We start from the raw sequence: 27,858 nt of genomic DNA on the forward strand, positions 1-27,858 counted from the left end.
TTTTGTACCGCCTGCAAGGGCAAGTGCCCGGAAAAGATTTTGCTCTTCTGTCTCTAGCTTTGGGAGAGCTGAGCAGAGAGGGAAGCAGGCTATACAGCCCAGGACTATACATGCTAAAAGATTCCCTGGAGGTGGTCTTGGTCTGCGTGAAGCACATCTGGGATGTCTGGGTTCTCACATATACTTGGGTGCACCAGGGTTTAGCGAGTGGGAACCTCCCCTCTATGTTTAGTGACTAGCACGAGTTAGATACTAGTTTTAGTGTGTCTGTTGGAAGGAAGGAGATGCCCAAACCAACTACCAGGGAACGTGAATATGGGAAGGATCATTCAAATGAAATTTGAAAAATTTCAAATTTGAAATTTCGTCTGGAAATTGGATACCAATTACTGCTGTCATAAAAGCATGTCTGCAAGACCCTTGACATAAATAGCTCTTGCTTCAACCCTTTATCCTGCTGCTTGAGGTCAGGCTGTCTGTGTAGCCTGATTTGATTTGTTCTTGTTTTTGAAAGCACAGCCAGAAGAGGCAATAGCTTTGGTGATAATTGTGTTTTGCAGATAGTGTAATAACTTCTCACCTAGGTGGTGAGACCATATGCTACATCTTACTAAGCATGAGGTTTAAATCCCTGTTCCTGTGACTATGGAAGAAGAAGGTGCTAAACTACTCCTTTCTTTGTGAGTTTAACAGGGTATGGAATGGACAATGTGAGAGGAAGGAAGAGAGGAACTGTTATTCTTGGCCAGTAAGGACAAAATCTTAGGCTTTGATTCTTCTCCAGACATGACTTGGGCATTAGAGGTCTAAGGAAACAGAGCATACAGTGAAGTAGAGGTCTTGGAAACAGGCTGTGTATCTGTCCTAGGTTGTTTCATACCATGTACAAAGTGAACATGAACTAATTAGAAAATAATAACAAATAATAAGGTATACAAAAGGATTCAGAAGACTGATGCAGATTTTAAGCTAAAAAGCACCTGAACACCCTTCCCCCCAAAAAATAACAGAAGACCCTCCACCAAAAAAAAAACCAACAAAAAAAAAAAAACCAACCCAACCAAAACAAACAAACAGAATAACCAACCAAATAAAAAAGCTGAAGTTAAAAAATTAAAAACTAAGAGCCTGCCTTCTGGCTGGAAAGGTAAAAGGAAAGGAGATGCATCCTGAGTGGGGTCAGCAACATCACAGTTCAGAAACATGTTGCAGCTGATTTGACACAGATGTGTCTCTGTGTATGGGATCCATTCTGAGCTAGGGTTTACAGTCTTTATCTTCTTCTCCAATAATTGTCTTCAAATTCTGGTAAATGCATTGTGTTACACAGATAGAGATAATCTTTTTTTCTTGAAAGCTCTTCTCCTCAAACTTGCATACTTATGCCCTGCCAAGATTCATGGTCCTACAGAGTTCTCATCTAAACAAGATCTGCAGGTGCTCCTACCACATATCATCACCTGAGGTGCTGAAGCTTGGAGTACTGTTCAGACAGATGTGCTGCAGGAAAGAAATTTGCAAGGATTGAGTTACAGTCAATTCAGCTTCTTCTGACTGTACCCTTCCTGTGTTAATTACTTGTTCCGTAGTAAGTCTTTTCCTCTTGATATCAAGTACTTCTCCTCTCAAATCCTAGTTATATAAGTAATAAGATAAATGTAGTTTTGTGGATGTTCTAGGAGAAAATAATATGTAATACACCGCCAGTTCTGAAAACTTGAGTTTATGTGGTATGTGTAGGGCATCTACATTGGGTTCATGCAAATGATTTTGCTGTTGCTCTTTGCTTCTGTGATTAGCCTAGAAGCCATTATACCTGCTGGAGTAATTTCATTGTCTTTGTATTGTATTAATTGTATTGCTTTTAGAGCTAAGTATTTATTAACTAATTTAGAACTAAATATTTATTAATTAATTCATACTAACTTGTATTAATTTCAGAACTAAGATGATGTTACCACAACAGCTTTTTAAAGTTAATTTTCAAAACTATTTTCATGGTGCTCCATTTTTATCTGGAGTGGATTCTAATATACCACATTACTCAGGTTTGATGCCAGCTCAGTTTTCAGTATGTGCTTTAGAATATGTCTAATATGTCTTTTCCAATATGACACCTATTTTCCCCATACTGTTATCTGCTAATGAGAAAATCTGAAAGTTTCCTACCCTGGATTAAATAACCTTTACATCAGACCACTTCCCTTGCTCCTCTGGAGCAAGGCAGCTTTTACTGACTCGAGTGCCATGCTTACAGGTGTCTGCAAAACGCTGGGACTTGTTTTGGGAGGCTGGCTGCTTCAGTGCTGGATACAACATTGCTCAGATCAAAACAGTTCAGCAGTTTACCCAGATTTCCTTACACTGCAGCAGAGGGGAAGCCAGTTGCAGAATTAGGAAGCCTGAATTGTGCTAACCCTACAAAAATACTTCAGCAAATAGCTTCTTTCCATTTTAGTAATGGAACACTTACTAAATGGAACACTTACGAAAATGAAGTTAGGACTGTACTTAATTGCTTTGAAACCAACTCCATGCCTGAGTAGGTCATTGAACAAATACTTTTGCTTGATGCTGTACCCTCAGTGTATGCCCTGAGCACCTCTTTGGTGTTGGCTGAAACACTGGCACTGATTCTTACTTCAGGAAGTTTCCTAGGTGAGAAGGACACGTGCTTTGCTTCACTCCTGCAAGATCTGTGCTAGGTTGTCTTCCGTACGTAAGGTAGAAGAGCTGAAATGTAGCCAGCAGTATTCAGCATGCAGGATTGATTTTTTCAGTCCCAGTCCTATCTGTAATCCTAAATTACAGTAGGGCCATCAAGGAGCTCATTCCCTGCAAGCCTCCTCCAGCAAACCAGAAGCTGCAGCCTGGGCCACCTTCTCTCCTTTCAGGTGTGGCAAAAAAAGCCTGTGGGGCCTGAGCCACTTCTTCCCACCGAGGCTGCAGCGTAAGGTCGCGGTGGTTTGGAGAGAAGGTGCTGTTTGTTAGGCCTTTACATCTATGCATGGAGACGACTCCCAAACCTTGGGTCGTGGGACACAGCAAGGCTTTGGGAACTCCAAGGAGGCTTCCGTGCGGGCCAAGCAGTGTGCGAGAGTGGCTGGTCCTATCTCACTCCCCCAGGCTCGCCTTAACAACGAGCACTTCGGCGGCCGCCGGCGGGCAGGTGGCTCCTGGGGGGCAGCTGCTGAGGGGCCGAGGCCATCATCACCTGCCGGCGGGTTCGTGTGCGTGCGGCCAGCCCCGCTCCGCACCCCCGGAGCCATTCCCGCGGGCCGCCGCCTTTGAAGTGCAGCCCCCGCCCGAGGGCACGGGCGCTGTCGGGGCGGTCGCTCGGGAGCGCCGGCCGGAGCGGGGCTGACCAGGGGGCACCGGGGGGAGGGCGCACGGAGGCGTCGCCCGGGCCGGCCCGGAGCCGGGTCTCTCTGTTTCCCCGTAAATAAAGCGTCGGGCCGTGGGCGGCCGTATAAATGCGGCTGCGGCGGGGCCGCCTCGCCCTGCGCCAGGCCGGGGAGCGGGCGCAGGCAGAGCCGCGGTTCAGGACGCGGACAGCGCTGCGGGGCCGCGGGCGCGGCAGCGGGGCCGGCAGGGGGGGCCGCGCTCGCCGGCTCAGGCGGGGCCATGGCCGCGGGCGGGCGGGCGAGCGAGCCGCTGGCCGAGCTCAGCCACTACGTGGTGGCGCGGCCCATCTACAGCGAGCCCGGCTTCCAGGAGGAGAACGAGCGGCGGCCGCCGCTGCCGCCCACGCTCCGCGAGCGGGCACAGGCGGCCTGCAGGTGGGTCCGGGCGGCGGGAGGGAGCCGGGGGCGCGCTGTCCCGGCGCCCGCAAACTCCACCCGCCGAGGCATGGAGAGCCCCACACGCCGGGCACATCCCTGCTCCCCTGCCCCTCACGCCGGACACATCCCTGCTCCCCTGCCCCTCACGCCGGACACATCCCTGCTCCCCTGCCCCTCACGCCGGACACATCCCTGCTCCCCTGCCCCTCACGCCGGACACATCCCTGCTCCCCTGCCCCACACGCCGGACACATCCCTGCTCCCCTGCCCCTCACGCCGGACACATCCCTGCTCCCCTGCGTATCGCACTGCCCAGGGCGCGCTTTTGACACCACTACGTGCCCCGTCCCGGTCTGGCAGACAGGACTGTGACAGCCACTGCCCCTTAAATTTAAATGTGCATCAGCTCAGCTCTCCGTCACTTTGGGGTTCTTGGGGCGCTCCAGTTGCGGCTCCGTGGGGTGTGTTCATCACTTGTTTTCTCGCAGATGTTCAAGGAAAAGGGCCTTTCAGATTGCCAAGTCCTTTCTGCCCATCCTGGAGTGGCTGCCCAACTACCGGGTGAAAGAGTGGCTGATCAGCGACATCATCTCGGGGCTCAGCACCGGCCTCGTCGCCACCCTGCAAGGTAAAGCCAGGCACGCCCGCGCTCCGCTCCCCGGGGCGTCCCCATAAGGGAGCCGGCTGAACACCGGAACGTTTTGCAGATGGAATTACAAATCTGAGGCTTGTTATTTAATACTAGATATTCGGTATTATTTTGCAATAAATAATTTATGGTTTTAATTTATTCCTTTTTCTTTCCTTGGCTAGAAGATTTAAATTTCCTGTGGTGTGCTACAAGGATGTATTTAACTTTTTTTCCAGGCATTTTACTCAAAGAGTATTTATTTTTATATTTAAAATTTTAATTACATTGTGATAAATCAGATAGGTTGTGTGGTCTTATTTCTCTTTCTTGGTTGTCTAAGCCTATAGTTCTTCTGCAACTGCCTACAAAAATCTAGTTATTCCCCTAAAATAATGCAACCCTAATATCTAATCCTCTTTAAAATTTTTCACATAAGGTTGTTCAGGTCTCTGCAGAAGACAACCATCAAGGAGGTGGTGATGTATTCAGATTTTTTAAAAAATTAAACTTTGTGGATATTTAGAGTACATGGCTTGCAATATTAAGTTTTCCTTACTTCCTTATTCCATTTGTTAGTAAAGCTTCAGTAGATGAACAAATAGGAAAGTGTCAGAAATAAGCAGAAATTAGTTCAAATAAGCTACTTAAGGAAGACTCAGGGGGCAGAACCAACCTGCTTGAGGCAGCATCCGCCTAAGACAAGACTGACTATAACCCTGATACATCCAGTAATTTAATCTCAGTAAAGTTCTTACACTATTTTCATTTTTTTTCGGGACTGCAGCAGGCAAAACTAGCTGTGTGAACCCCACACTTTCCCTGAATGGAAATTCAGTGTTTGCGGAAGAGGACAAAGATTTACATGGGAACAAAGAAAGCAGTTTACGCATTCCCGATTAGACACAAGTATTCTCTCCTGTCTGTTCCCTTGGAGCATGCTAGGAAGGCAGAGACTGGCAGGAAAAAAGCATTACAAACTTCTGCCCCAGGCTGGGGCTGACCTGAGAAATAAAGAAAGTGATTCTTTCCCAAAGAAAAGTGTCAGAGCTGGAAGATCCTTGCTGAAGGTAATGGCACAGTTACAGGATCTCTGTGCCTTTTAAAAAGGAAGGGCTAGATAGAACTTTCATATTACTTATAGCACCTATTGTGCTCATACTATAACCTCCTTATTTTTTTTTTCAGTGCTCTTATTTTATCCTAAATAGAATCTACTTGTAAAACCAATTTTTAAATATACTGTCTGGTCTCCCACCTGTGCATTAAAAAAAAAAAAAGTAGAAAAAAATGGAAAACCCCAAATTAATGCAAATCTACACCTAGCTATAATTAAAAAAAAAAAAAAAACCCACCCTGAAATTTTAGAACATGAATTACAGGAAAAATTGGCCAAAATATTTGCAAAAAAATGTTGGGATCTTGAGGTCCCTGAAGTCCCTAATTCCCAGCAACTAAATGTGTTGCTTGCAGTCCTTCAGTCAGTCTCAGTAGTATGACCAGCACTTCAGGACTTGTCATTCTCTCACAGGTTTTGGAGAATCTTTGAAGGAGAACTCTGGCTAACTGGGATATGATTTTGAAAGCAATTTTTTTTATTGCTTGCTGTATTTGACAGCTTGCACAGGTATGCAAAGGAAGAAGAACCAAGACTCTCAAATTTATGTGACTTGCTATTGATAGATTAGTTTTTACTGGGAAAAGAAGTGGCTCTATTTTCACAAGAGCTGAAGATACCGAAGCGTATTTGTTGTGCAATAACTCAGAGACTTGTGCTTGAAATTTCTGTCTGAAACTAGAACCTTCACACATCCTCCTTTTCTTTTAAGAAGCACACACTTGCAGCAATGTTATCCACTTAGGTTTCTGTCTCAGCCTGTGTATTGGGCTCCCTATGCAAACATGGAAACATCTTTCAGTACTCAGCTACCAGCATGGGATGTACAGTCAATTACAGTCATTGATACTCACTCACAGGTGTGCCTGCGACTGACTTACAAGACAAAACATATTCTAAATTGCATCTGCACCACAGCAGTAAATCTTTCTGAAAGACTAATCTAGACAAGATAGTAGATTGCTGAGAGATTTTAAATATGATATTTTGATGATCTATCATTTCAGGTTTGGCATATGCTTTGCTGGTTGCAGTCCCTGTTGGATTTGGTCTCTATTCTGCTTTTTTCCCCATCCTGACATACTTTTTCCTGGGAACATCAAGGCACATCTCAGTTGGTAACTGCATGTGTTCAAGTTACAGTGAATTATCTATTTCAGTGTTAATCCTTACTGCAGACATTCATATTTCATACAATATAACTACTTTCTGAAACAAATTGGCTATGGTGAATATTAACATTGGTGGATCTCTGGAAATTAAGGCTTATTTCTTCTTTATACAGGCAATTGTTCATAATAGCTAACTTTAGGTATGCCACTGCTTTTTGCTTGAATTTGTGCTGAAGTTTAAATCTTGTCTTTGGCTACACTCTATGCAAGAAATTACAAGCTCAAGGCCTCAGTAGGCAGTATGAATGACAAACATTTTGTCTATCAGCTAAAGCTCAAGATGGCTAAAACAGAGCTGTTTCAGTCTTCTCTACAAGCCTTATTTTCTGCATCCTTTTTTCATTACTGTGGACAGTATCTTCTTGCCTGTCATGGAGACCCAGAACTTGTGTATCCACTCCAGCCTCACTGTAGGGCCTCACATCAAGGCTATGGGTAAACTCTGTTGATTCTTTCTGAATACTTTCTTTAGAATATGAGGTTTGTTTCCTGTCAGTTCTCACACTTAAAATTCTTCTTACAGCTTGATCACTGAAGTGCCTTCATTCTAGTAAAATCTAATCTTTTCTTGTTCCTATCTACCAAGAACACATTGTTTTCCCCTCCCAGAGCTTTGGCATGATACTACACTTTTTCATTGGCTTTCTTCTCTGCTGCATCAAAAGTCTTTGTATGTTTTCTCAACTTTGTTAGCCTCTTCCTACCCTACCAAGCAGCTCACATTTGCTATCCAGATCTGTCTTGTTATGTCAACTTATGGTGGCATTCCTACTTTCTAGATTATCAAACATTCCTTTTTTTATGCTTTTCCCAATGCTCTTATTCATGAAGTGTCTTTTAAGGTATCTATAAAATTAACTTAACCTTCTTTAAGACATTTTGTGACATTTTCCTTTTCTTCATAATTTTAGTAAATAACTGCAACAAATACGATTACTTTTAGATTGTGTTTTGCTGACACAATGATCACTTTCTCTGTATCTTGCCCAAAGTATAGTTTCAGTCATCTTTAGCCAATATAATAGCACAATACTGCCAAAGATGTAGTCCTACCCATTGGATCATGTTCCTGCCACATGTGTGTTGTTGGGTACCCTGCTCATGTGGCGTGCTGGATCAGCTGAAAACTAACCATGACAAAAAAATCAAAAAACCAACCAAGAAAAAAAATCACAAGCAAACAAAGAAACCCTAAAATTCAAAGAAATAGTTGTTGCTTTCACCTGGATCGGTTATCTGTATTGTCTGGTTATGATGCAGATACAAGGGAGATAGTTGGAGTGTGTTGAACATGTTGCCACTTTTGGCCTTGGTACAGTCCTAAATTGGCTCAAGGAAAGCATGAAACTGCACTTGTATCAGTATGTACAACACAAGTTATTTAAAGGAGGAGCAGTATTTAAAGAAGGTGCAGTATTTTTGTCTCATGTATGCAGTGCCTGTGGCTCTTGGCCCCCTAATACTACCAATGTACCCCAATTACAATATTACATTATTTTTTTGACGTAGAGTTCCTTGTCTAGTCTGATAAATGTTGGCTTTTTTCAATGTGTGTTAAAGTTCAGTGTGCTCTGTTTGTCATTACAGGTCCATTCCCAGTGGTCAGTTTGATGGTGGGATCTGTTGTATTGAGCATGGCCCCGGATGAGAATTTTCTCATAGAAGGCAGTAATGCTACAGGGACTAATGTCACAGGGGCACTGATAGACACTGAGTCCAGAGATGCACAGAGAGTGCTGATTGCAAGCACTCTCACATTCCTGGTTGGAATTTTACAGGTAAAATAGTTGACTTGAAGACACAAGGTTGACACTGCTTTATTGTTAATGGCAGAAAAATGCCTACTACAGCAGTCAGATATTTTCATGTAGTAAAACACAAAAATGAAGGAAAGTTATCACAAACTTTTAAGAGCTTCATATCCTGTGTGGAGTCTCTGACAGCATGACTGGGAGCACAGAGAGCAGAATGGCCCTGCCTTGCAGACCAGAAGACCTGCATGAAACTGAGTACAATGGTGCATATCCTGGGGCTTTCTTTCACACATTGCTTCAGGTCTCCTTTATTTCCTTGGATGGACAATACTAAGCTACACTAAGCTGAAATGGGGGAAATATGGTCCTAAGACTCTGCATCAACAAAGAGAGAAAACAAAGCGTAAGAAATCTCCAAATAAAAGTGTACCTTTTTGTTATTTAACAAGCTGTTATTCTTCATAATTTTTCCAGGTTATATTTGGAGTTCTCCAGATTGGTTTCATTGTGAGGTACCTTGCAGATCCATTAGTTGGGGGATTCACAACTGCAGCTGCTTTTCAAGTGCTTGTGTCACAACTGAAAATAGTTCTGAATGTTTCAACTAAAAATTATAATGGTGTCCTTTCCATAATATATGTAAGTATGCCCTTCTAATCTGCTTTGGTTTTATGACAGGTGTTATTATATAATTGCTTATCTTCTGCTTCCATTTCACACAGAGATGGTTCATATATATGGTAGTAAGTATAGGGCATTCCTTTAGTTCTCCCTTTCATGAAGATCTGCAGCTGTTTATTTTTAGCTGTGGGGCTCTAAATAGCTGCCTTTGGGGTTCCTCAGACAGAAATTGCCATCTTGAAGTCTTTTTCAGACAGAGCACTTTTTCATATGAAGTTTAAATGCCAAGCAAAACAGTTCTTCACTTCTGGAGACTACAGTTTGTCCCATCCCTTGCTTTCTCACTTATTGTGAAGGACATTTGATCATTTATTAACCCTATCAGGTCATCTCCCAAAGCTCTTTACACTTAAACCAGCAGGTCATTGTGGTAAAAGGCATTGTTCTCCATTTCCCACTGTAGCCATGCATGTGAATTCCTAAAGGATACAGATTCCCACCCTTTGGCCAGGTATCTACTGGTTAGCAAATCTGAGGCTGATTGTTACTGTTACAACTCCATTTGTTGATCTTTTAGAAAATGCTCAAATGGAGAAATGTTTTGGCTCCATTACAGAAATACTGAATTCCTAGAGGTCTTGTACTACAGAATAGTATCCTTTCCCAGGAAAATTATTCAGAGTAGTGTCACTGACTTCAGCATGAAACTATCCAGGTTCACAGTATTTTAGATAGCACTTCATATTAGAATAGCAGATTTCTAAAAGAGGCTGTTTTAGGGGGCAAAAAAAAGTATTTGGAGATTTTACCTGCCAGTTCTAGCAACCAGACTAGGAAAAATACAGCAGACATCTAGATTAACAATAATAGGATGAATATAACTATAAACAGCAAGGTAAAAAATTAAAAAGAGATCTGGAGGATTATTTGTGGGGGTAAAAAATTATTTTCTTAACAGGCCTTTTCAGAACTAATGAAAACTCTTCCCCTCAGAACAAGGAAAGTTAGATGAGTACTTACTGTATAATATACCTTACAGCAGACCTGGCAGAATGATGGACTTGTTAATCTAGCATTTTTTTTCCATCTGTTTGTTTATTGAATGAATGGTATAATTTAGTAGAATACAATTTTTGAAAGGACTGCATGGTTCTTCCAGCTCCAGCAAGGCTGAGTGGGATGCTGACTTTTTAGGTTAAAGTTCAAAGCTTCTGTGTTCTTGCAGGTGAGCCAGGTGAATGTCTTTGCAGGTGCATGTAGAGCAAAGAAATTGTTATTTCTGGTCTGCTCAACCAGTGATTTGCTGGGTCTGCTTCAGCAAGTTTTGGACTTGCTTCAGTAGTGTTTAAAAAACTGCAACACCAAGCATCCAACATTAGCAGAATCTGCAGCCAAAGTTAGGAATTTACTGTTTCCCTGTGGAGTGAAGCGGTGCAAGAGGTGCTCAGCCATTCTCATGGGATCTGTGGTAAACAGAAGAATGGGCAAGAAATGGCTTCAGTCAGCCAACGGAGGGCGTCTGATTCAGTGTTTCAGGAAGGCTTCTTTACCTTAGGAAACATAGGCAATTAAGCACTTAGATGTTGTATTTCCAAACCAATGTCTGTTCAGAAGGGTGGGAGTGCTGCTGCTGCAAACCTCCTCTTATGTTTATACCAAAAGCTCATTACTGGGGGAGCTAACCAGGATGCAAGGAGTCTGTTTCTAGCCCCTTTTCTACCAGATGGTTCTGCTACAGCTACTTCACTATGCATGGGATAATTACATTTTCTTGGAGACAGGAGGCAAGTGAGAACTACCCTGATGGTTAGGAGTGGGAGAGAGTAATATTTGTGACTTTCTGTTATCATCCCTTCATGTTTTCTCTGTACAATAACTTGTAATAAACAATAGGATCAAGCAAGGGCACAGGAAGGGTAGAGAAGGGAGCAGCCTATTGCAGCCCAGTTTGAGTGCTCCAGTCTGGGGCTAAACTCTGCTGGGAGGGTTAATTTACTGTAGAGTGAGGTTTAGTGGCTGCTTTTCTGAAGTGCAGGATTCTCCACAGCCTGGTATGACGGGTGTGTTCACACTCATTCTCTGTTTGTCAGCAGTCGAAATAGGAAACAAGTAATGCACAGACCACATGAACTGGGCATGAAGTGAACCAGAGCTTTGCCCGTGGGTCTGCTAGCTCTCTTTAGAAAAATGAGGATCTCCCTTGCTATTTGTCAAAGTGAAGAAGCTCCAGATCTTCCCTTCCTTTCTCTGATACAGGTAGAGGTAAAACACAGTTAGAGAGTTAGCTCTTTTTACTTAGTATTAATTGACTAAAATTGGGAAGCAGAAGCCCCCTGTGTGGACAATTCTTGCAGTTATGCTTTTCCCATTACATTCACTATTAAATCCATTTACTGATAGCACCTTGACAATACATTTTCCTCAGGCTTCTCTAGGCTTGAATGAAGTTACTTGGCCTTTCCAAAACCCTATGCATCTGGATCATGTCATGAGTATTTGCACATCCTTCAAATGGACATGGGCATGTTTTATGCTGTCATTTTTGTTTTTCAGACTCTTGTTGAAACATTTGAAAAAATTGGGACCACCAACATTGCAGATCTTATTGCTGGACTCCTCACCATTTTTGTCTGCATGGTAGTTAAAGAAATAAATGATCGGTTCAAACACAAGATACCTATACCTATCCCAATAGAAGTTATTGTGGTAAGCAAGGGGGCTTAACAAAAGCTGAAAACAGATAAAATTGATGGGTCTAGGTACAGGAAGACAGGAGCTCTTTTTAAGTCTTAAAACTGTTGTTTTATCTTATTACAGACAATAGTAGCCACTGGCATTTCCTATGCTGCTGACTTGGAAAAAAAATACAATGCAGGCATTGTTAAGAGCATTCCAAGAGGGTGAGTTTTTTTGTTTTGTGGGGAAAAGGTATTATTTTAATTGGCTAAAAATGACTGTAGTAAGAGAAAATGCATAAAAGAAACATTGAGAGCTGTAACCTGAGTTTAGAACTCAGATCTGGAAATTTTCTGAGTTTTACTTCTGGCTCTATCAGTTATGCCACCCAAATGTGTTGCCCAGCTTTCCTTCTGTAAAGTGGGCTTAGGAATGTCTGTCTAATTCATGAAGTCCATCTGAAAATTAATTACTTCCTGTTCATGAAGTGACTATGGGACTGTGGAAAATGGTTTTAAAAAATAATAATTTTTAATAAAGAAATTCTGCATGGATTTAATTTCTGTAATCCTGAGTTATCCCACTGCAGTTCATAATCCTGCTGCTACTGTTATCCCAAGCAACTTTGTCACTTCCATACTCATAGGAACAAGGATGTTGAGGATTACACTCGTAGAGACTTCCACTTGAAAGATTCAGAGCACTTCACAGTAGTAACCTTCACATTCCATTTAGTATTCAGGGCTTAATTAATTAAAATTTGTGGAAACACAGTAGGGGATAAAATGCTTCTGAGATCTTACTGAAGAAGTATGTTAACAATAGTATGAAGTGGCATTAACATATTTATATAATTCATCACACTATTCAATACATTCTTTATTCGATGCTTCAAAAATGTAGTTTTTCACTTTGCTATCATAAGGCCAAATCTCAGTCATGCTGAGAACAATGGGGACTTTGTTGCTGACTAATACCATCAGGATTTGGGCTGGGGTGAGCTAGATAAGCGTGTTCTGTATGTCAATGGGCTGTTTCCACCTTTTTATTAACTTGAAACATTACACTTCATATTATAAGCAACCTGTATGCCTCTGCCTCTAACTCCTTGACAGTTCTGGTAAGAATGGAATTCAATCAAAGTTGGTAACACCAATATATTTTCTAAATGCTAGATTTTTGCCTCCTGAGCCTCCAAATGTCAGCCTGTTTTCCCAGATGATTGCAGCCTCCTTTTCCATTGCTATCGTTGCTTATGCTATTGCTGTGTCTGTGGGGAAGGTATATGCAACCAAGTATGACTATGCTATTGATGGAAACCAGGTATGTATAACCAAAATAGTTTATAAACATAGTGATGTTTATAATGTAAAACATGCTGACTTATATAGCCAAATGAAAGAAACACCATTCACACACATTTTTCAGACAAGCGCTAAAGTCTGACAGGAGAAATCCTTTCAACTCTTGGAAAAAAAAATAGCTGAAATGGCCACATAGAGATGAGCCAGATCCAGCTGCAGAATGGGCTTTTCACACTGTTTCATTCCTTCTTTATTGGTCTAGTGACTGCAGTAGCTCTGAAAGGGCTGAGCACTGTATAGGAGAATTTTCTGGTGATGTCAAGTTGACATGGCCTAGCAACCTACTTTCCATTTCCACTTGTAAGGCATATTTTGAGGTGGGTTGCTTGGGCAGATGAAGGCAATGTCAAGCTAAGAAGTTGCTCTGGACAGCTTTATTTAGGCTTAGACTTCATGCAGGATTTGAATCAGCTGAACTTTACAGTTAATAAATGATTGTACTTCTCAGCATGACTCCAGTAACATCAATATAACTGCACTTGTAACCTAACAGATCAGTCCTGCAGCTTCACACAAGTTACACACAAGTGCCTACCAGCATATGAACATGCTGGAGTAGCTGTGTGCACTAAGTGGCTGAACTGCTTTAAGCATTGGTTTCTAGGGGCACAGAGCTAGAATGTGCCATGAGCTGTGCATCACAAGCTCTTACAGGATTCCTGCATTTGTTCAATGTCTTCACTGGGGGTTATGTTGCTCGCCCGTGGTGAGGAATTAAAATGTCAGAAAGCTTCCTCATCCTGCATCTATGCTAATTTTTAATTTTATCCTTTGAGCATATTAGAAAATGCCTGCACTACAACCAATAGATGAGTATTTCGTTTATTGAATCCTTTATTTTAGTCCTAATGGATTACATAAAGTTTGACTTTAGAAACTCTGCTTTGCTGTATATAAGAAAATTATGCTTCTGTTTGTCAGTTTACAATCCTCAAAGGTCATATCTGGTAACACTTGGTCTTAAAGGTGACAAAAATGCACCAACTTTCAGTTTAATAAATCTCAAAGCATAATACATAATCCTAGAAGTGCTGTTTATGCTGTTCTGTTGTTGAATACGTTGTTCTGCCAGCAGTGGTGTGCTTCAAAGATACTGATTAAATATTGTAGTAGAAGAATCAGTTTATAAAAGCAGAGTGCCTTCCTTTCAGTACTATGTTATGAATTTTACATGTAGCAAAGGTTAAATGCAGCCCAGGATGATGAGCAAATAGTTTAGTTGATCTGGAGAAGTTAAAATAACATCATAAAAGCAGGTAGTAAAATAATTTTGAAGGACAGGTTGATACTATTATCTACCAATGTCTACATTATCTTCATAGATCCCGATCATTAACACCTAAGAACACTAGGAACAATACCTCCAATATTTTCTCATCAATCACAGTGGTTACATGGGAATAGTCATGAATCATTTGTCTGTTACTGCTCTTGTGGTTGTAGCTAAATGAAAATTTACAGGAAATTTAGTTTTGTACAAAAGAAGGGAGACAGCCAAAATCAAATTTTAAATTATATTTTAAAAAGTTTGCAGTGGGTGAAAAGCTCTTGTGCCTGTGTCAGCTTGGTGAAAACAAGGTTTCTGTCAATTATGTGGGGTTGGTTGCACACAGCTCCCAAATTCTTGATTTCCCAGCAGAGGAATGGCCCAGATCCCAGGACATAAAGCTTCCAGGGTCCTTGTCACTTGAGCAGAAAAACCAGCATCAGTAGGTGCTGGCTTCAGTGACCCTGGGGCAAATCTATGAGAGTGCTGCCTTGGACTCAGTGTGAGTTCATTGGGATGCTTAGAGTGAAAAATTTCTGACTTAGCAAACTAGAAGTTTTCAGTGAAATTGTGCATTATTGCAAAGTTCCTTAACAGTTCTACTAATAATACAGTGCTTTGCATTAGTTAAAGTCTTGTCTAAACTCAGACTATTGTACTGAGTTTAGTACAATAAACTTGTTTAGCTTATGATACCTGGAAGTTAAATTTATTCTAGTACTCATTTCTTGATTCAATTATTCCAGTGTAATTCTTAGAAATGTTAGGTTTGATAACATTGATGAAAGTTTTAAACACCTTTTACTCAGATGAGTATGTCCACTTCAGGGGGAGTAAACCATCTTCTTTGTGTTGGTTTCCAAACAGAGGTAGCTGCACTGGCACAAGAGGCACTTGTGTAAACATTTAACAGCTATAACTAGTTCATACTTTTCATAATATTATTGTGCTACCTACTTTATCAACTACTGCAGAAGCTGTTGCTGTCTTTCTCCATTGAAAAACTGTCTTCAGGCATCTTTATTTACAGCATTATTCAATTATCTTTCAGGAATTTATTGCCTTTGGGTTCAGCAACATTTTTTCAGGTGCCTTTTCTTGTTTTGTTGCAACTACTGCTCTTTCACGGACTGCAGTCCAAGAAAGTACTGGTGGAAAGACTCAGGTAATGGCCTCTTCTTATTAGTACTGTGCAGAGGTAAATTTAATTTTGTGTAGTGCACAGATTTCGCTGTGAGATGAAAATAGTCCTAAAATGATTGCGTTGCTGGCACATGGAAAGCCACGGCTCTAGTAGTGAATCATTTTTGTAGCTCTGCCAGAAGAGGGCAATCAAGTTTTACATAGCATGAGTTACCTTAGGGGTCAGAGATCTTTTAACTCTAGTCCCCCAGAATTTCATTTCCAATTAAAAGACTGAATTTATCACCGTAGGATGTGGGAGGAAATCTCTCCCAGCTGGCTATGATATCTTTAAACTGCCATATGCTGGCCTGAGCAGCTCTGCCAATTGCCATTCACCATCAGCTATGGAACATCTTCATCATGATGAGTAAATTTCTTTGTTCTACCAAACTATAGCTGTGTGGTTCTTAATAGTGAAAAACTACAGGTTATCCAGCAGCTCCTTTTCCAGCTTACACACAGACTGCCCCATTCATCTGTCTTTGTAACATAACCCCTCAAGAGCTACTACCCTGTGTTTGTTTAGACTTCCTGCTTAATTGAATTCCCTCTGTGTTAGCTGAAGTGAATAATGGTTGCCCACATATGCCTAAACATAATGGCACTTTGGCAGGTCTCCCTGTTCCTAAAGAAATGTAATGTGCAACTGTTTGTAGTTTTCTCTTTGTAATCCTAGAATCAGATGATAGAACCATAGTAAGTTCATTTCCTATAAACACTGTTCTTTGCAGGTTGCTGGTATAATCTCAGCTGGGATCGTTTTGATTTCTATTGTTGCCCTGGGGAAATTGCTAGAGCCCTTACAAAAGGTACTGTACTCTTCTGCAGCACAGCCACATCAGATCCAAATGTTCAACTATGATGGGCAAGATTAATATCCCACTTTAAACTGTGCTATCTGATTCCAGACAGGGCTGTGGTTTATAGTGTGTGATGCTGAGCACTATCTTAATATGTATCTTTGCTTCTGAATACCACTTTTTCATTATTTTTCTTCACAGTCTGTGTTGGCAGCTGTAGTCATAGCTAACTTGAAAGGGATGTTCATGCAAGTGTTTGATGTTCCCCGTCTATGGAGACAGAATAAAGTGGATGCTGTAAGTAACCTAATTTTTTTTCCTCCTGAATGTTTTTGTCCACTTTTGGGTTTTTTTTACCTTTTAATACCATCCAAGTTTCTCTTAACTACCACATAAGCAGGATTTTGTGGGGTTAACATCAGAAAACTTTTATGTGTATCCTCAAAATGCAAATGTTATGAGGTCAGTAAAAAATTACCATTTTTAGGTCAGTATTCTGCTAATCTTCTTTATTAAAGAGTCAGAGACCTTTCCTTAATTCATGTACATATATTTCTGTTGTACCACATGAACATCCCATTTGCCTGAATAATCTCAGATAGTCCTCAGGAAAAATGGTTTTTTGTTGTGGTAAGACTAATCCAAGCTAGGATGTGGATTCATTTGGCACGCTAAGGGGTGTATGAAGAGACTTTTCTTATGAACCACTATAACCATATCTCAGGGTACTTGCTTACATCTCCCACTGTGTATTCTGTGGAGCAGACCTTCACTGTGGATCTTAGGGCAGGAAAAGATTGCATGGAAGACATTTTTCCCATTATTTTACGGTGAGTGTCATTGGGCAGTACCTGTCTTAGATCTCAGATATTTTAGTCAATCATTTACTGATTTATAGACAAAAGATTCCACTGACTTCAGTGAGAAGTGCAAGCACTCAGCTTTTAAAAAAATTGAGTCTACTGCATCGGCAGTGATGTAGGAAAGAACTGAGGAGTGCACTTCAACTGTTCTGCCTGAATATTCAGTGGAGATCTTAGAGAAGTGCCATCAACCTGTTAACATGAAATACCTCTCTTTGCAACAGTTCTTTCTGATTCTTAAATGTCACTGAGAAATCCCCTTCCTTCCTTGTCTGTCTGCATGGGGGGCACCTTACAGTATTTTACATCTTGGTAAAATAAAACTCTTTCCAATTTTAAGAAAGATTAACAAAGATTGCCATGATCAGAAATAAGAAAATGCATTGCTTAACTGTATCTCCTTTAATTTTGTCAAAGGAATCAGATCCTTAAAAAATATTGTTATTGAAAACCCCTTTATTTCCTAAAAAGCTAACTATGCCTAATAATATCATGGATGAAAGCATCTTGGAGGAAGAAGAAGACTTCTGAATGGAAATCAGCAGATTGCTAGTGTGCTACAATCAGCTCCAAAGTTAAAATCTGCTTCTCATATTACCTGGTCTAGTGTTTCTTTTGTGTGATTAGGAGTCATATGTTAAAATGAAAATACTTTACATTTGTTATTTCTTCTCCAGATGATCTGGGTTTTTACATGTATAGCATCCATCATTCTGGGACTTGATTTGGGATTACTTGCTGGCCTTTTGTTTGGATTGCTGACAGTTGTGCTGAGAGTTCAGTTGTAAGTAATACAGAATCAGAAATAATTCTTAGTTTTATATTATAAAAAAGGAAGATAATATGCTGAAATGCAAGATGATTTGTGGCAGAGTATCTGCTTTGGTTTACAAAAATTTTGAAATTAAAAAAAATCTGTTTCTTTTAGAACAAGACACTCTTTGTGTCCTGTCATTTAATTACACTGATAAAAGAGAAGCTGCATTATTTGATCAGTATTTCATATCATGTTGGCCACTCTGGTGGTACTTAGCAATATGTTTTATATGCAGCCACATAGCTGAGTTCTGAAAAGGTACAGGAACTTTCTAGATCACATATAAACAGATGTATGGCTTTGGTAGTGAATTGATCATTATAGTAACTCTCAGCAGGTAATACTACTAAAGTATGTTGCACATGCCAATAACCTTTTCACTTATTGCTTATACAAGACTGATTGAATGGCTGTAAAAGAAAAGCAAGAGAAAGCATGAGAATAAGAAAAAAAAATTGTGCGTCTGGCTGATTTGTTGCTGCTTAAAGAATATATGGGAGTGGAGTGGTGAGAAAAGGTGGATTTGAAGAAACTTATTCAGTCATCTTGTTCTTGTTCATTGACCTTTTATCTGAAAATACAACATTACTTCTTTCCTTCAGCTTGGAGTTCAGAGAGTATGGTAACTAGCATTACCAAGATATAGTTGCACTGTCAGCAAATGCATAAAAATAAAGCCTTGTAAAAATTGTTACACAATAGTAGATTATAAAAAAAATTAAATTTGAAGAGCCTCAAAAAAGCATTCCCAAATTCAACTCAGATGTTACCAAAATATAAAGGGAAGATGAAGCCTTACAAACTTCAAAACAATTTGCTTCAGCTGTTAAATATATATCTGGAGACTGCAAAACATTTTGGTTTTGTTATTGACTAAAATAAAAATTTAAAAGGTTGGACAAAAAGATTTACATAATCTGAAAATAATGCAAATGCATTTCAGTTGATTTGAAATGAAAAAAAGCCATCAATTCTTTTTTCAGTGTAAAAAATTGGGTTTTTAAACTTCAAGCAAACTTATTTGCTTTTAAAATATTCTTCTGGTTTGGGAAACCAACTGAACAAGTTGTTCACTCAGCTCTTAAATCAAAATGGTGCATTAAGTAGGCTGAGACCAAAGTACCTTGTTTTTATAAAGGCCTGTTCACTACAGTGACACAAAATATCTTCAACACTTTTGCAAGTCTGTTGGTTTGGCATTAGAAAGCAAACTACAGGAGTCAAAGACACTTTGTATGCAGCAATCCCTTCAAATCTGTGAGTGCCCATGTATGACATTTACCTTCACTGTCCTTACTTCTGTTAGTCCTTCATGGGGAGGCTTTGGAAACATTCCTGGCACAGACATCTACAAGAAGGTCAAGGACTACAAAAATGTAAGTCATGGCTGAATTGTTTTCCTTGAGTCTACACATCAGTGTAAGAAAAGGTGGTGCCTTGCATATTGTATATAACTTGAATTTGGAATGGGGTATTCAAGGATAACAAATTTCAGCACCCTTTTCATCCAGATGGTTGGTCCATCTTGCACGTTGGGGCTGTAAGCTTCTAAAAGTAGAATTCCCTCAATCATCAACAAATCCATGCAATTTTTAAAAATTAGATATGTAGTCGAACTGCTGAAATAGTTAAACTGCTTCTTATTGTCAAAATGTGGCTCTTGCTGTTTAACCTTATATTCTTTGGCTACAGGTTATAGAACCAGAAGGTGTGAAGATTCTCAAGTTTTCAAGTCCAATTTTTTATGCTAACATTGATGGACTGAAAAGCAGCCTCAAATCCACTGTAAGTGAGAAGTTATGGGTTTGGAAGCTTCTTAACTGTCCTTGAGATTTCCTCAGAACTATACTGAGTTAAGTTAAATAATTTTGGTCTGTTTTCTTTAGGTGGGATTTGATGCAGTCAAGGTATATAATAAGAGACTCAAAGCACTGAGGAAAATACAAAAGCTAATTAAGAAGGGAAAATTAAAAGCTACTAAGGTAGGTCTTTTTAAAATTATTTATATCTATTTTTTCTCAAAGGGTTACTGATGGAGCTTTTTTGTTAAGGTCTAATTATGAATTACTCTGTACTCATCTTTAAAATAGAGATGAAAAGTGTGACTTACTACATGGTAGTACAGTTCATAAGTAGCATACAGAATTTATAATACAACTTAACTCACAGTTTTAATCACCTAGACCCTAACTTAACTTAGAGTTTCTAACGACCTGCACCCCCTGCAGATCAGGTGAGGTATTAATACATGGTTTAATGTATCAATATAACAATTATAATCTAGATTTAAAAACTACATGAAAGAAGTTGAGTCACCAATACTCAGAGAAAATAAAAGACAGTGTAGGCATCCCTGGCCCCTGGGGGTGTCTCACTGTTGGCAGCAGTTTTGGTCCAAATGTCCCACACAGGACTTGCCATAGAGAGTGCTCTGTTATGGCAATTCCTGTGTTACATTTCCCTTTTCTCTGATGGGGTCACCAACTACACCTGGTTGCCCACATGCCTGGGACCTTCAAGGCCAGCAAGGAAGGGAGAGATCAGCCTGGTGCCCAGGAACCTTGAGGCTGGCAGGGAGAGGAAGAAGAAATTGATTTTGTTTGTCTGATTGGTTCACAGGACCTTCAGGGCCTGAGAATGAGGGAAAAGGGAACAAATACATGACCTGCTCAGCCACAGAGAATGGCTTCTTGCCTTAGAAAATGGCATTAGTTATGCTACCCACTGTACCAGGACTGGGAGCAAGGGATACTGGTCACAAGTGTCTATGTCTTGTCAATTCCTTCAATAGAAGGTACCACAGGGTGGTATTTTCTGTAACTCCCAAAATTTACCCATGATTAAATTCTATATTCCATATATTGTCTGGCAATAGAATGGCATCATCAGTGAGCCTGGTATTAATAATGAAGCTTTTGAGACTGATGAGGAACCTGAAGACAACCAGGATCCTCAAGTTCCCACCAAAGAAGTAGAGATCCAGGTGGACTGGAATTCAGAACTCCCAGTCAAAGTAAACATCCCCAAGGTGCCCATCCACAGTCTCATTCTTGATTTTGGAGCAGTAACCTTCTTGGATATTGTAGCTGTGAGATCAATAAAAACGGTAAGGACATTTTTTTCTGATGTTCTGTGAAAATGAAACTAGTCAGTAGTATGTAAATCCAGAGCTGCTAGCTGAAATTAATTTCTGAGTTTTAAAAAGTATGTTGTTGAAAAATACCATGAAAATATAAATATGAAAATATCAACAAGAAAGAGAATATTAGTGGTGTGTGTATTTAAAGTGGGAAAAAATGCATTAAAAGAACAATATGAAAGGTGCATAGTCAAGTACTCAAAATAATTAACTGCAAAATGTGGTCCCCTTATATGCAAATGTTATAAAATATTCTAGTTATATATTTTCTTTCCACATGCCTCCTGCTTTAATCTGGGCACAAGATGATGCTCACTCAACACAGAGGTAGTAAAACTTTCATTTTACCATCCCAGTTCAGTTTTTAGCCATAAGATTTATTTATTCATTCCTTCATTTATTCATTCATTTTAATTATGAAGGAAGAATGATTGATTTAGTATTTTCTGTGGCTAGTATCAAGTGCTTCATCAACATTCATTAATTAATCTTCAAACTCACAGTACATAATAAGGAGATTATATGTCTTCCTAGGAAGAAGGAAATGAGGTGTAAAGATTAAGGTCTAGTATTTCCATTATTTTTTGGTGCCCAGTTACAAGTGTGTAGGACCAGATTGTTCAGTCTTCATTTTTTTCTGATAGTTCTCATGTTCAGATTAATGCTTTCAGTAACATAATTTTGCAGTTGGGACTACTTAGCCTATCTATAAAAGCAGATCTTTACCATGACTCAAGTTTATCAAGTAACAGAAATAGAATTAATAATCACCTCTGAAAACACTAATCTAAGAGACTTGCCTGCCATCAGGGAGCCAGGGGTAGATTTTAGTCTCCTGCCTTTTAACTAAATGAAATACAGGAGCAGTGTGTGTCTTGCATCAGCCTCCTGCCTAGGTACATGGAACATGGGGTTTGTTGACATGACTCTCTCCATATGTAGCTTTTTCATCCAAGGACAGGTCCATCTGTGCACTGCATGAGGGAAAAATCTGTGTAAAAAAATCTGCATGTGCCAGTGAATGAGTGTACCATACCACACATACATGAGGGAAACAAAGCTCACTCAGCCCCATGTGGTCTCCCTTGGAGAGATGATTATTTGAATTTTGAGAACAGAATGACAACCTTAATTGGCAGCAATGCTTGTGCATGTAAAATGGGTACTTCCACTTACATAGTTCAAGATAGGACACTTCAGCAACCAGGTACCTGACTAGTGGATCTTTAAGTATAGCAAAGTATAGCAGTACCTTAATTATGATGAATAAACAAAATGTACTATGTGGAATGAAGACAATCAGAAAAAAAGAAAGTGTATGTGCCTATACATTACACAGACATACAAACAGATATGTATTTTCTCCTTACAGACTTTATTTATTGATGTCTTTGTTGCAAACTTTTTTTTTTTTTTAGATAATTAAAGAGTTTGAGAGAATTGATGTGAGAGTATACTTTGCTTCATATCAAGGTAAATATACAAGTATTTCTACTTTCACTCATGCAAAATATAAAATGAAGGTGAGAAGGGATCTCAAGATGTGTCTGTGTGGCATCCACACTAATAAATATGTGAACTGTAACACTGATAAGCATTGTTGGCTCCACTGGGACACAGAAAATTGTGCAGTGCAAAGGAGATATGGAAAGTAAAAGTCAAAACTAAACTATAATTGAGGGATTCATTTGGATTCACTCGATTTCTGACAGTTGCAACCATGTATTTTAACTTTTATTCTTAAATACTTCATATTGTATAAACAAGTTATGACTTTTTTTTATTCAGACAACCTTATATCTCAGCTGGAACGGGGTGCCTTCTTTGATGACACTGTCAGAAAAGACATATTTTTCTTGACTGTCCATGATGCAGTGCTCTACATAAGGAATCAAATGACATACAGTGACAACCAGGATCCCATATTTGAGAAGGTAAGGATATCCAGCAGTACATTCCCCTTCCTTCCATCATCTAGCACTAATTCTGGAAGTTTCTGTGGCACATTTGAAAACTAGACCTAGAACTGTAGTACAAAAAAAGTGGGAGTGTAGTAAATTAGGCAGCTTCTGTAGTACATGAGTATTTTTGTAGATTAAAGGAAGGGTCTGTCAGCTCCAGGAGCTTGTTAGTGAAAAGAACATGAGAAACAGCACATATGGAAAACACTTCATCCTAAGACACATTTTCTGATTTCTGACTACTGGCATCTTAAGAACCTCATCAGCTGGAGGTTGCATTTGCAACATTATATTTAATTGCTACAGATGGAGTTTTCTTCAATGTGTCTGTAATACTTCTTTTGGAACCTGTGACACTATCCTGTGGAGATGGGTTCTCTAATTTTCAATTATATGACAAATATTTCCTGCTTGGTTTAGGCCTCCTGGACTTCTGGATTGTTAGCTGCAATGAATAATCATTCTCTGCTCCCTTTCCCAACGCTCCATAGACTTCTGATCAAAGCCATAGTCTCACTCTACTTGGCATAGATGTGTACAGAAGCTGTTCCACACTAGTGTTAATTCCTGCTGCCCTTCTCTGTGCATTTCATTATTGTATTCTGTGTTTTGTTCAGATAACCAGAACACTCTGTAGCATTTAAAGGTTTGCTGTGCTCTGTAGCATTTAAAAAGCTCTCATTAGGAAAATGGTCCTATAATGTCCTCCTTTCTTTTCACCACAATTCCTTTCCTAGCAATCACTACTACAGTATTATGAATAAATAACAATTAAAATTAATATTACTGATAATTAACTAGGGTAGAACTCTTATTTTTATAACTTTTTCATACTAATTTTTCTGCTAGACATTAACATTTTCATAATGCTATACAGCAATTTAAAGATAGCCTTTATTGTTACAAAGCCATAACTAGTCATATGAGCAGAGACAGGCCCAAAGGCTCTGCGATTTTTAAGTTCCTCTCAGCTGAAGTAAATCATCATCTTTGTCAAGGAACAGTAAACAAAAGACTATTCTAAGATGTGGAAGTTATTTTAAGGTATTTTAGAGTAAAAAAATAAATTTCAATTATATGGACAACATGTAACTCATCATGTTTCTTAATTTCTTTCTACCAAGATTTCACTCATGCAGGAGTCAAAAGAACCCATAGAGTTCACAGAAGCCAGCCAGCCTGATGATGAACTTGATGTTCAGGAAGAGGTAAGAACTTCAGAACTGAAAGTGTCTATCCCTCTGCCTGTAGCCTTGAGTCATGCTGTGAGAGTATGGCCCTCAGCAGGTACCTGCTCCATAAACACATACCCTCTCTGGATACTGAATGTCAGTACTAGGTGGAGGAAGTCACATTTTTCTTGAGATGGTAGTAGATTATATTTGCTTAATTATCTCCTCATCTGTCTTGCTTAGGATTACTTTTGCCTTACACAGACTTATCAGTAGATCTAAATATAAGCAGGGCACCTAAAAGAAGACTTTGTAAGGCTTGAGGCACCAGAGTCCAAAATGATGATCAACTTTCTCCTTTTGTTCCTCCTTTTAACACAGCAGACAGCTTCTTGCACAACCTGCACAGTTTACAGAAGTTACTTCCTTTGTACTTCACTGTGTTTTTAGTTTACACAAACATGTAATTTTCCCAGATGGTGTATGTATACTGAGAACTAACCAGAGCCTGTTTCTCTCCACCTTTCCAAACCCATTTCTCTAGGCTATGCGCCGACTTGCCTCCTGAAGGACTGCTGGTACCGTCCTGCCTGTGAGAGCACAGCAATATCCAGCCACCAGTACTGTCCATACCAGCATTTTCTGCTATGAAACCAATCTTTGCACTTGAAGAAAACCCTGATTGTTTGTCTGAATGATACAGATCTCTATAACTCTCCAAATTTTAGCTAGCATTATCCCAGAAATATTCTGGACTTTGATTCTGCAAGCACTTTCTGCTATGATATATATTAATAAAAAAGAAAATCAGAAGACTATTGTGAAAGATGTACTCAGTTTTGGGACTAGTCAGGCAGAAGTTGCACTACACTTTTTTCAGTGTGTACAGGATGAAAAGCTGCTCTGTGGCTGGCCCAGGAGAGTGGAAGAGACCAAATTCTTTGGATGGCAAGCCTTTTGTTCAATATTTCTACAAAGCCTAGTGAAAGGGCTGGAGTTCTAGCTGGCCAAGGCTTTGAATTCAAGAACATTTGTGTGAGAATATGTGCTGATAAGCCTTGAAAAATGTACCATGATCATTTTTTTCAAGCAATTCCTTAAATTGCTGCAGGTAGTTAGATCACTGAAAGAGGTGACAGGTGAAACTGTCACATGAACAGGAAACAGCACTGAACTACAGTAATACTTCAAATAGGAAAAGTTTCTAAAGACCCTTGGATATGGGTTCATTAGATCTGTATTAATCCCATTGTAGCAAGTCTTGCACTCCATTAATGATTGTCCCTTAAATAAGGGACAGAGAAGATTATTTTGGCTAGGTTACATAATCTTCATCAAGAGGCAGATCATGAGATAAATTAAGGAAAACCTTAGCCCCTGGGTACTTAATGAAATCCGTAAAACAGGCTGATACTGAGTGTAAGCAAGAAAGTCAGAATGTGACCTAGTATTGATATTTGGGTTTTTAATAGAATATAGATGTATTTTTTGTTTAATGAATAGTTATATTTTTATAGAGATTTTTTTCTTTTAATAGTCTACATCAAACTGCTGCTGTTCTTTGACATATGAAAGTTCATAATGCACAAGTGCAATAATTTACAGAAGATAAAAGATTTGAGCAGCAAAATTTTAATTCTTAACTAATATTCTTAGTTTTCATGAAGAAGAAATGTATTTTGATGGAAAACTGACTGCTACCTTAATTTTTTTAGCGTTACATTATTTTTTAAATGGGAAAAAACCCTGCGTTGTAAGGAAACAGATAAAAACTGAAGTGTAAGAAATGTCCACAGGTATAAAATGCCTTTAGATTCAACAATGTGGAAAATTACCTTCAGTATATTTAATTCTCCTAACTTGATTTCGTCAGAGAAATTTTCTCACATTACACTGAACAGAGATTTCTGCTGCAGGTGGAAGTGAAAGAGCTAAGCACTAAATAAATTATTCTGGCTTCAGGACCCTAGTGAACTCAGTTAATATCAGGGAAAAAAAATCCTACAAACTTTGGCCAGTTGGACAGTATCTTAAATAATGGATAACAGCACCAATCTAAAATCTGTAGTCTCTTGTTAAGGCACAGACTTCAGCCTTCACAACAGTGAAGTTTCTCAGTACAGACACTTGAATTTAGGTGATGTTGGTGCTCCAGTCCAAGCCAGCAAACAGCAGGATTGTATTCACAATGGACATAGGCTGTGGGGTGGGCATCTCCACCATCTGAGGATGGGGCAAGTGTTCAAGAGGCAAATCAGACCACTCTGCACCTCTGCAGATGGAAACATTAATTTCTATTGGCACCAGTGCTTCAGCCCAGCCTGTGATTTGCCACTTCATGCTTTTAACTCTACCTGTCTGTCCCCTTGCCAGCGTCTCACAGGAGGCTGGCACTACAGCCCACCTTACTGGCCTGAAGTCCCCATCAGGCCATGGCCCCAGCTCCTGTTAACCTGACTACTGGAACAGCTGCCAGTGCACAAGGCCAGTGACATGTTTTTTAGAAGCTGTACTGCTTTTCTGAAACAGATGTACATTTTAAGTAAAAAGTAAAATAATCTACTTGGTAAGTGAGCTTTCAGCTAATTGTTATGCAGGACACAGTCGACAGAAAGATGGTAAAAAAATGGTTTTGGTGATTTTTTTTTTTCCCTCAAGGCAACATCTGCACTGTGAAGTTTGAGTATAGATTCTTACTTGACAGAGATGCCATTACATTCTTTTTTGAACTTTCTCTAGTTCTTGTCTGTACAGGTATTTAAAAGGCAATTAAATACTCAACAGTCTTCCAGTTCTTTTTCCAAACAGGACATCTGATCTGGGATTGTGATAAAATATGATAAAATGCACTTATTCTTGGCCTGTGTATTTCTTCCAGACATGGTTGTTCTTAATTTAACAGGCACAAAATATTAAACGTTTTCTGAAAAACAGCATTTCTCTCAAAGCCTACAGTGGCACAGAAGAGTAAGATGTAGTATGCAGAATGCATTCAAATGCCTATCTCAGTGGTTATGTGCTTAATTTTCTATGTATCCATCAAAATTAAGGATACCAAAATAATGGATTTTGCAACTTTGAAGCTAAAATTCTCTACAGTTTTGTACTAATTAAAATATCTTTATGTTGTGTAACTAGATGTGCTTATCTTTTTCCAGTAGAATGAAAAAGTGGTATTTTTGTATGCATTTTGAGTATTACTGTTCTGTCTTTGCATGTCATATATCAAATTTGGAGATGTATTTTAAGTTTTTTTACACTTTTAAAAAGCTGCATTTGAAAAGTGATTGTACCCATTAACTAGAAAATAAAAGTTGTGCATACTGAAAATGTGCTCCTTGCACATGCGGGTGTCTTCTTTGGTTTTGGGTTTTTTATGTCTTCTCTTGGTGAATTCCTATTATGGGGAGATAAAGCATATTATGAAAGGATCAGTGTCACTCTTCCCTTGGGTCTGTTCTGAGGATCAACAAAGACAAAAGGGAAAACCTGTTCCCTCTGCCTTGTGCAGGTAAGACAAGAAATGCTAGACTTTAATGG

At 39.5% G+C, this 27,858-nt stretch overlaps 1 protein-coding gene across 4 annotated transcripts; it reads left to right on the top strand.

The window, feature by feature from the left end:
• The first annotated feature begins 3,499 nt into the window (after positions 1-3,499).
• SLC26A4 (solute carrier family 26 member 4) lies at positions 3,500-27,661 on the top strand. Of its 4 annotated transcripts, XM_036401329.1 has the most exons (20): positions 3,500-3,779; positions 4,271-4,410; positions 6,535-6,645; positions 8,287-8,477; positions 8,928-9,092; positions 11,628-11,780; positions 11,892-11,974; positions 12,926-13,073; positions 15,433-15,546; positions 16,298-16,375; positions 16,568-16,663; positions 17,907-18,013; positions 19,353-19,422; positions 19,739-19,831; positions 19,933-20,028; positions 20,922-21,152; positions 22,604-22,658; positions 22,974-23,119; positions 24,271-24,354; positions 24,863-27,661. In XM_036401329.1, exons 1-20 carry the CDS (start codon positions 3,625-3,627, stop codon positions 24,884-24,886), a joined length of 2,340 nt encoding a protein of 779 aa, XP_036257222.1. In that variant the 5' UTR covers positions 3,500-3,624; the 3' UTR covers positions 24,887-27,661. The 4 variants fall into 4 exon arrangements, with proteins under 4 accessions (XP_036257222.1, XP_054370905.1, XP_036257224.1 ...); XM_054514930.1 differs by lacking the exon at positions 22,604-22,658 and having other exon boundaries at positions 22,991-23,119; XM_036401331.1 differs by lacking the exon at positions 6,535-6,645.
• Positions 27,662-27,858: the final 197 nt, after the last annotated feature.

Source organism: Molothrus ater, chromosome 5 (assembly GCF_012460135.2).
Source record: "Molothrus ater isolate BHLD 08-10-18 breed brown headed cowbird chromosome 5, BPBGC_Mater_1.1, whole genome shotgun sequence".
Lineage (NCBI taxonomy): Eukaryota > Metazoa > Chordata > Aves > Passeriformes > Icteridae > Molothrus > Molothrus ater.

Bases quoted from the DNA above. Each gene is read 5' to 3' on its own strand.
- SLC26A4 (XM_036401329.1), top strand. From the start codon at position 3,625: ATGGCCGCGGGCGGGCGGGCGAGCGAGCCGCTGGCCGAGCTCAGCCAC. The intron at 16,664-17,906 runs GTAAGTAACCTA...TTTCTTCTCCAG, and splicing joins GACAGAATAAAGTGGATGCT to ATGATCTGGGTTTTTACATG. The intron at 19,832-19,932 runs GTAAGTGAGAAG...TGTTTTCTTTAG, and splicing joins AAAGCAGCCTCAAATCCACT to GTGGGATTTGATGCAGTCAA.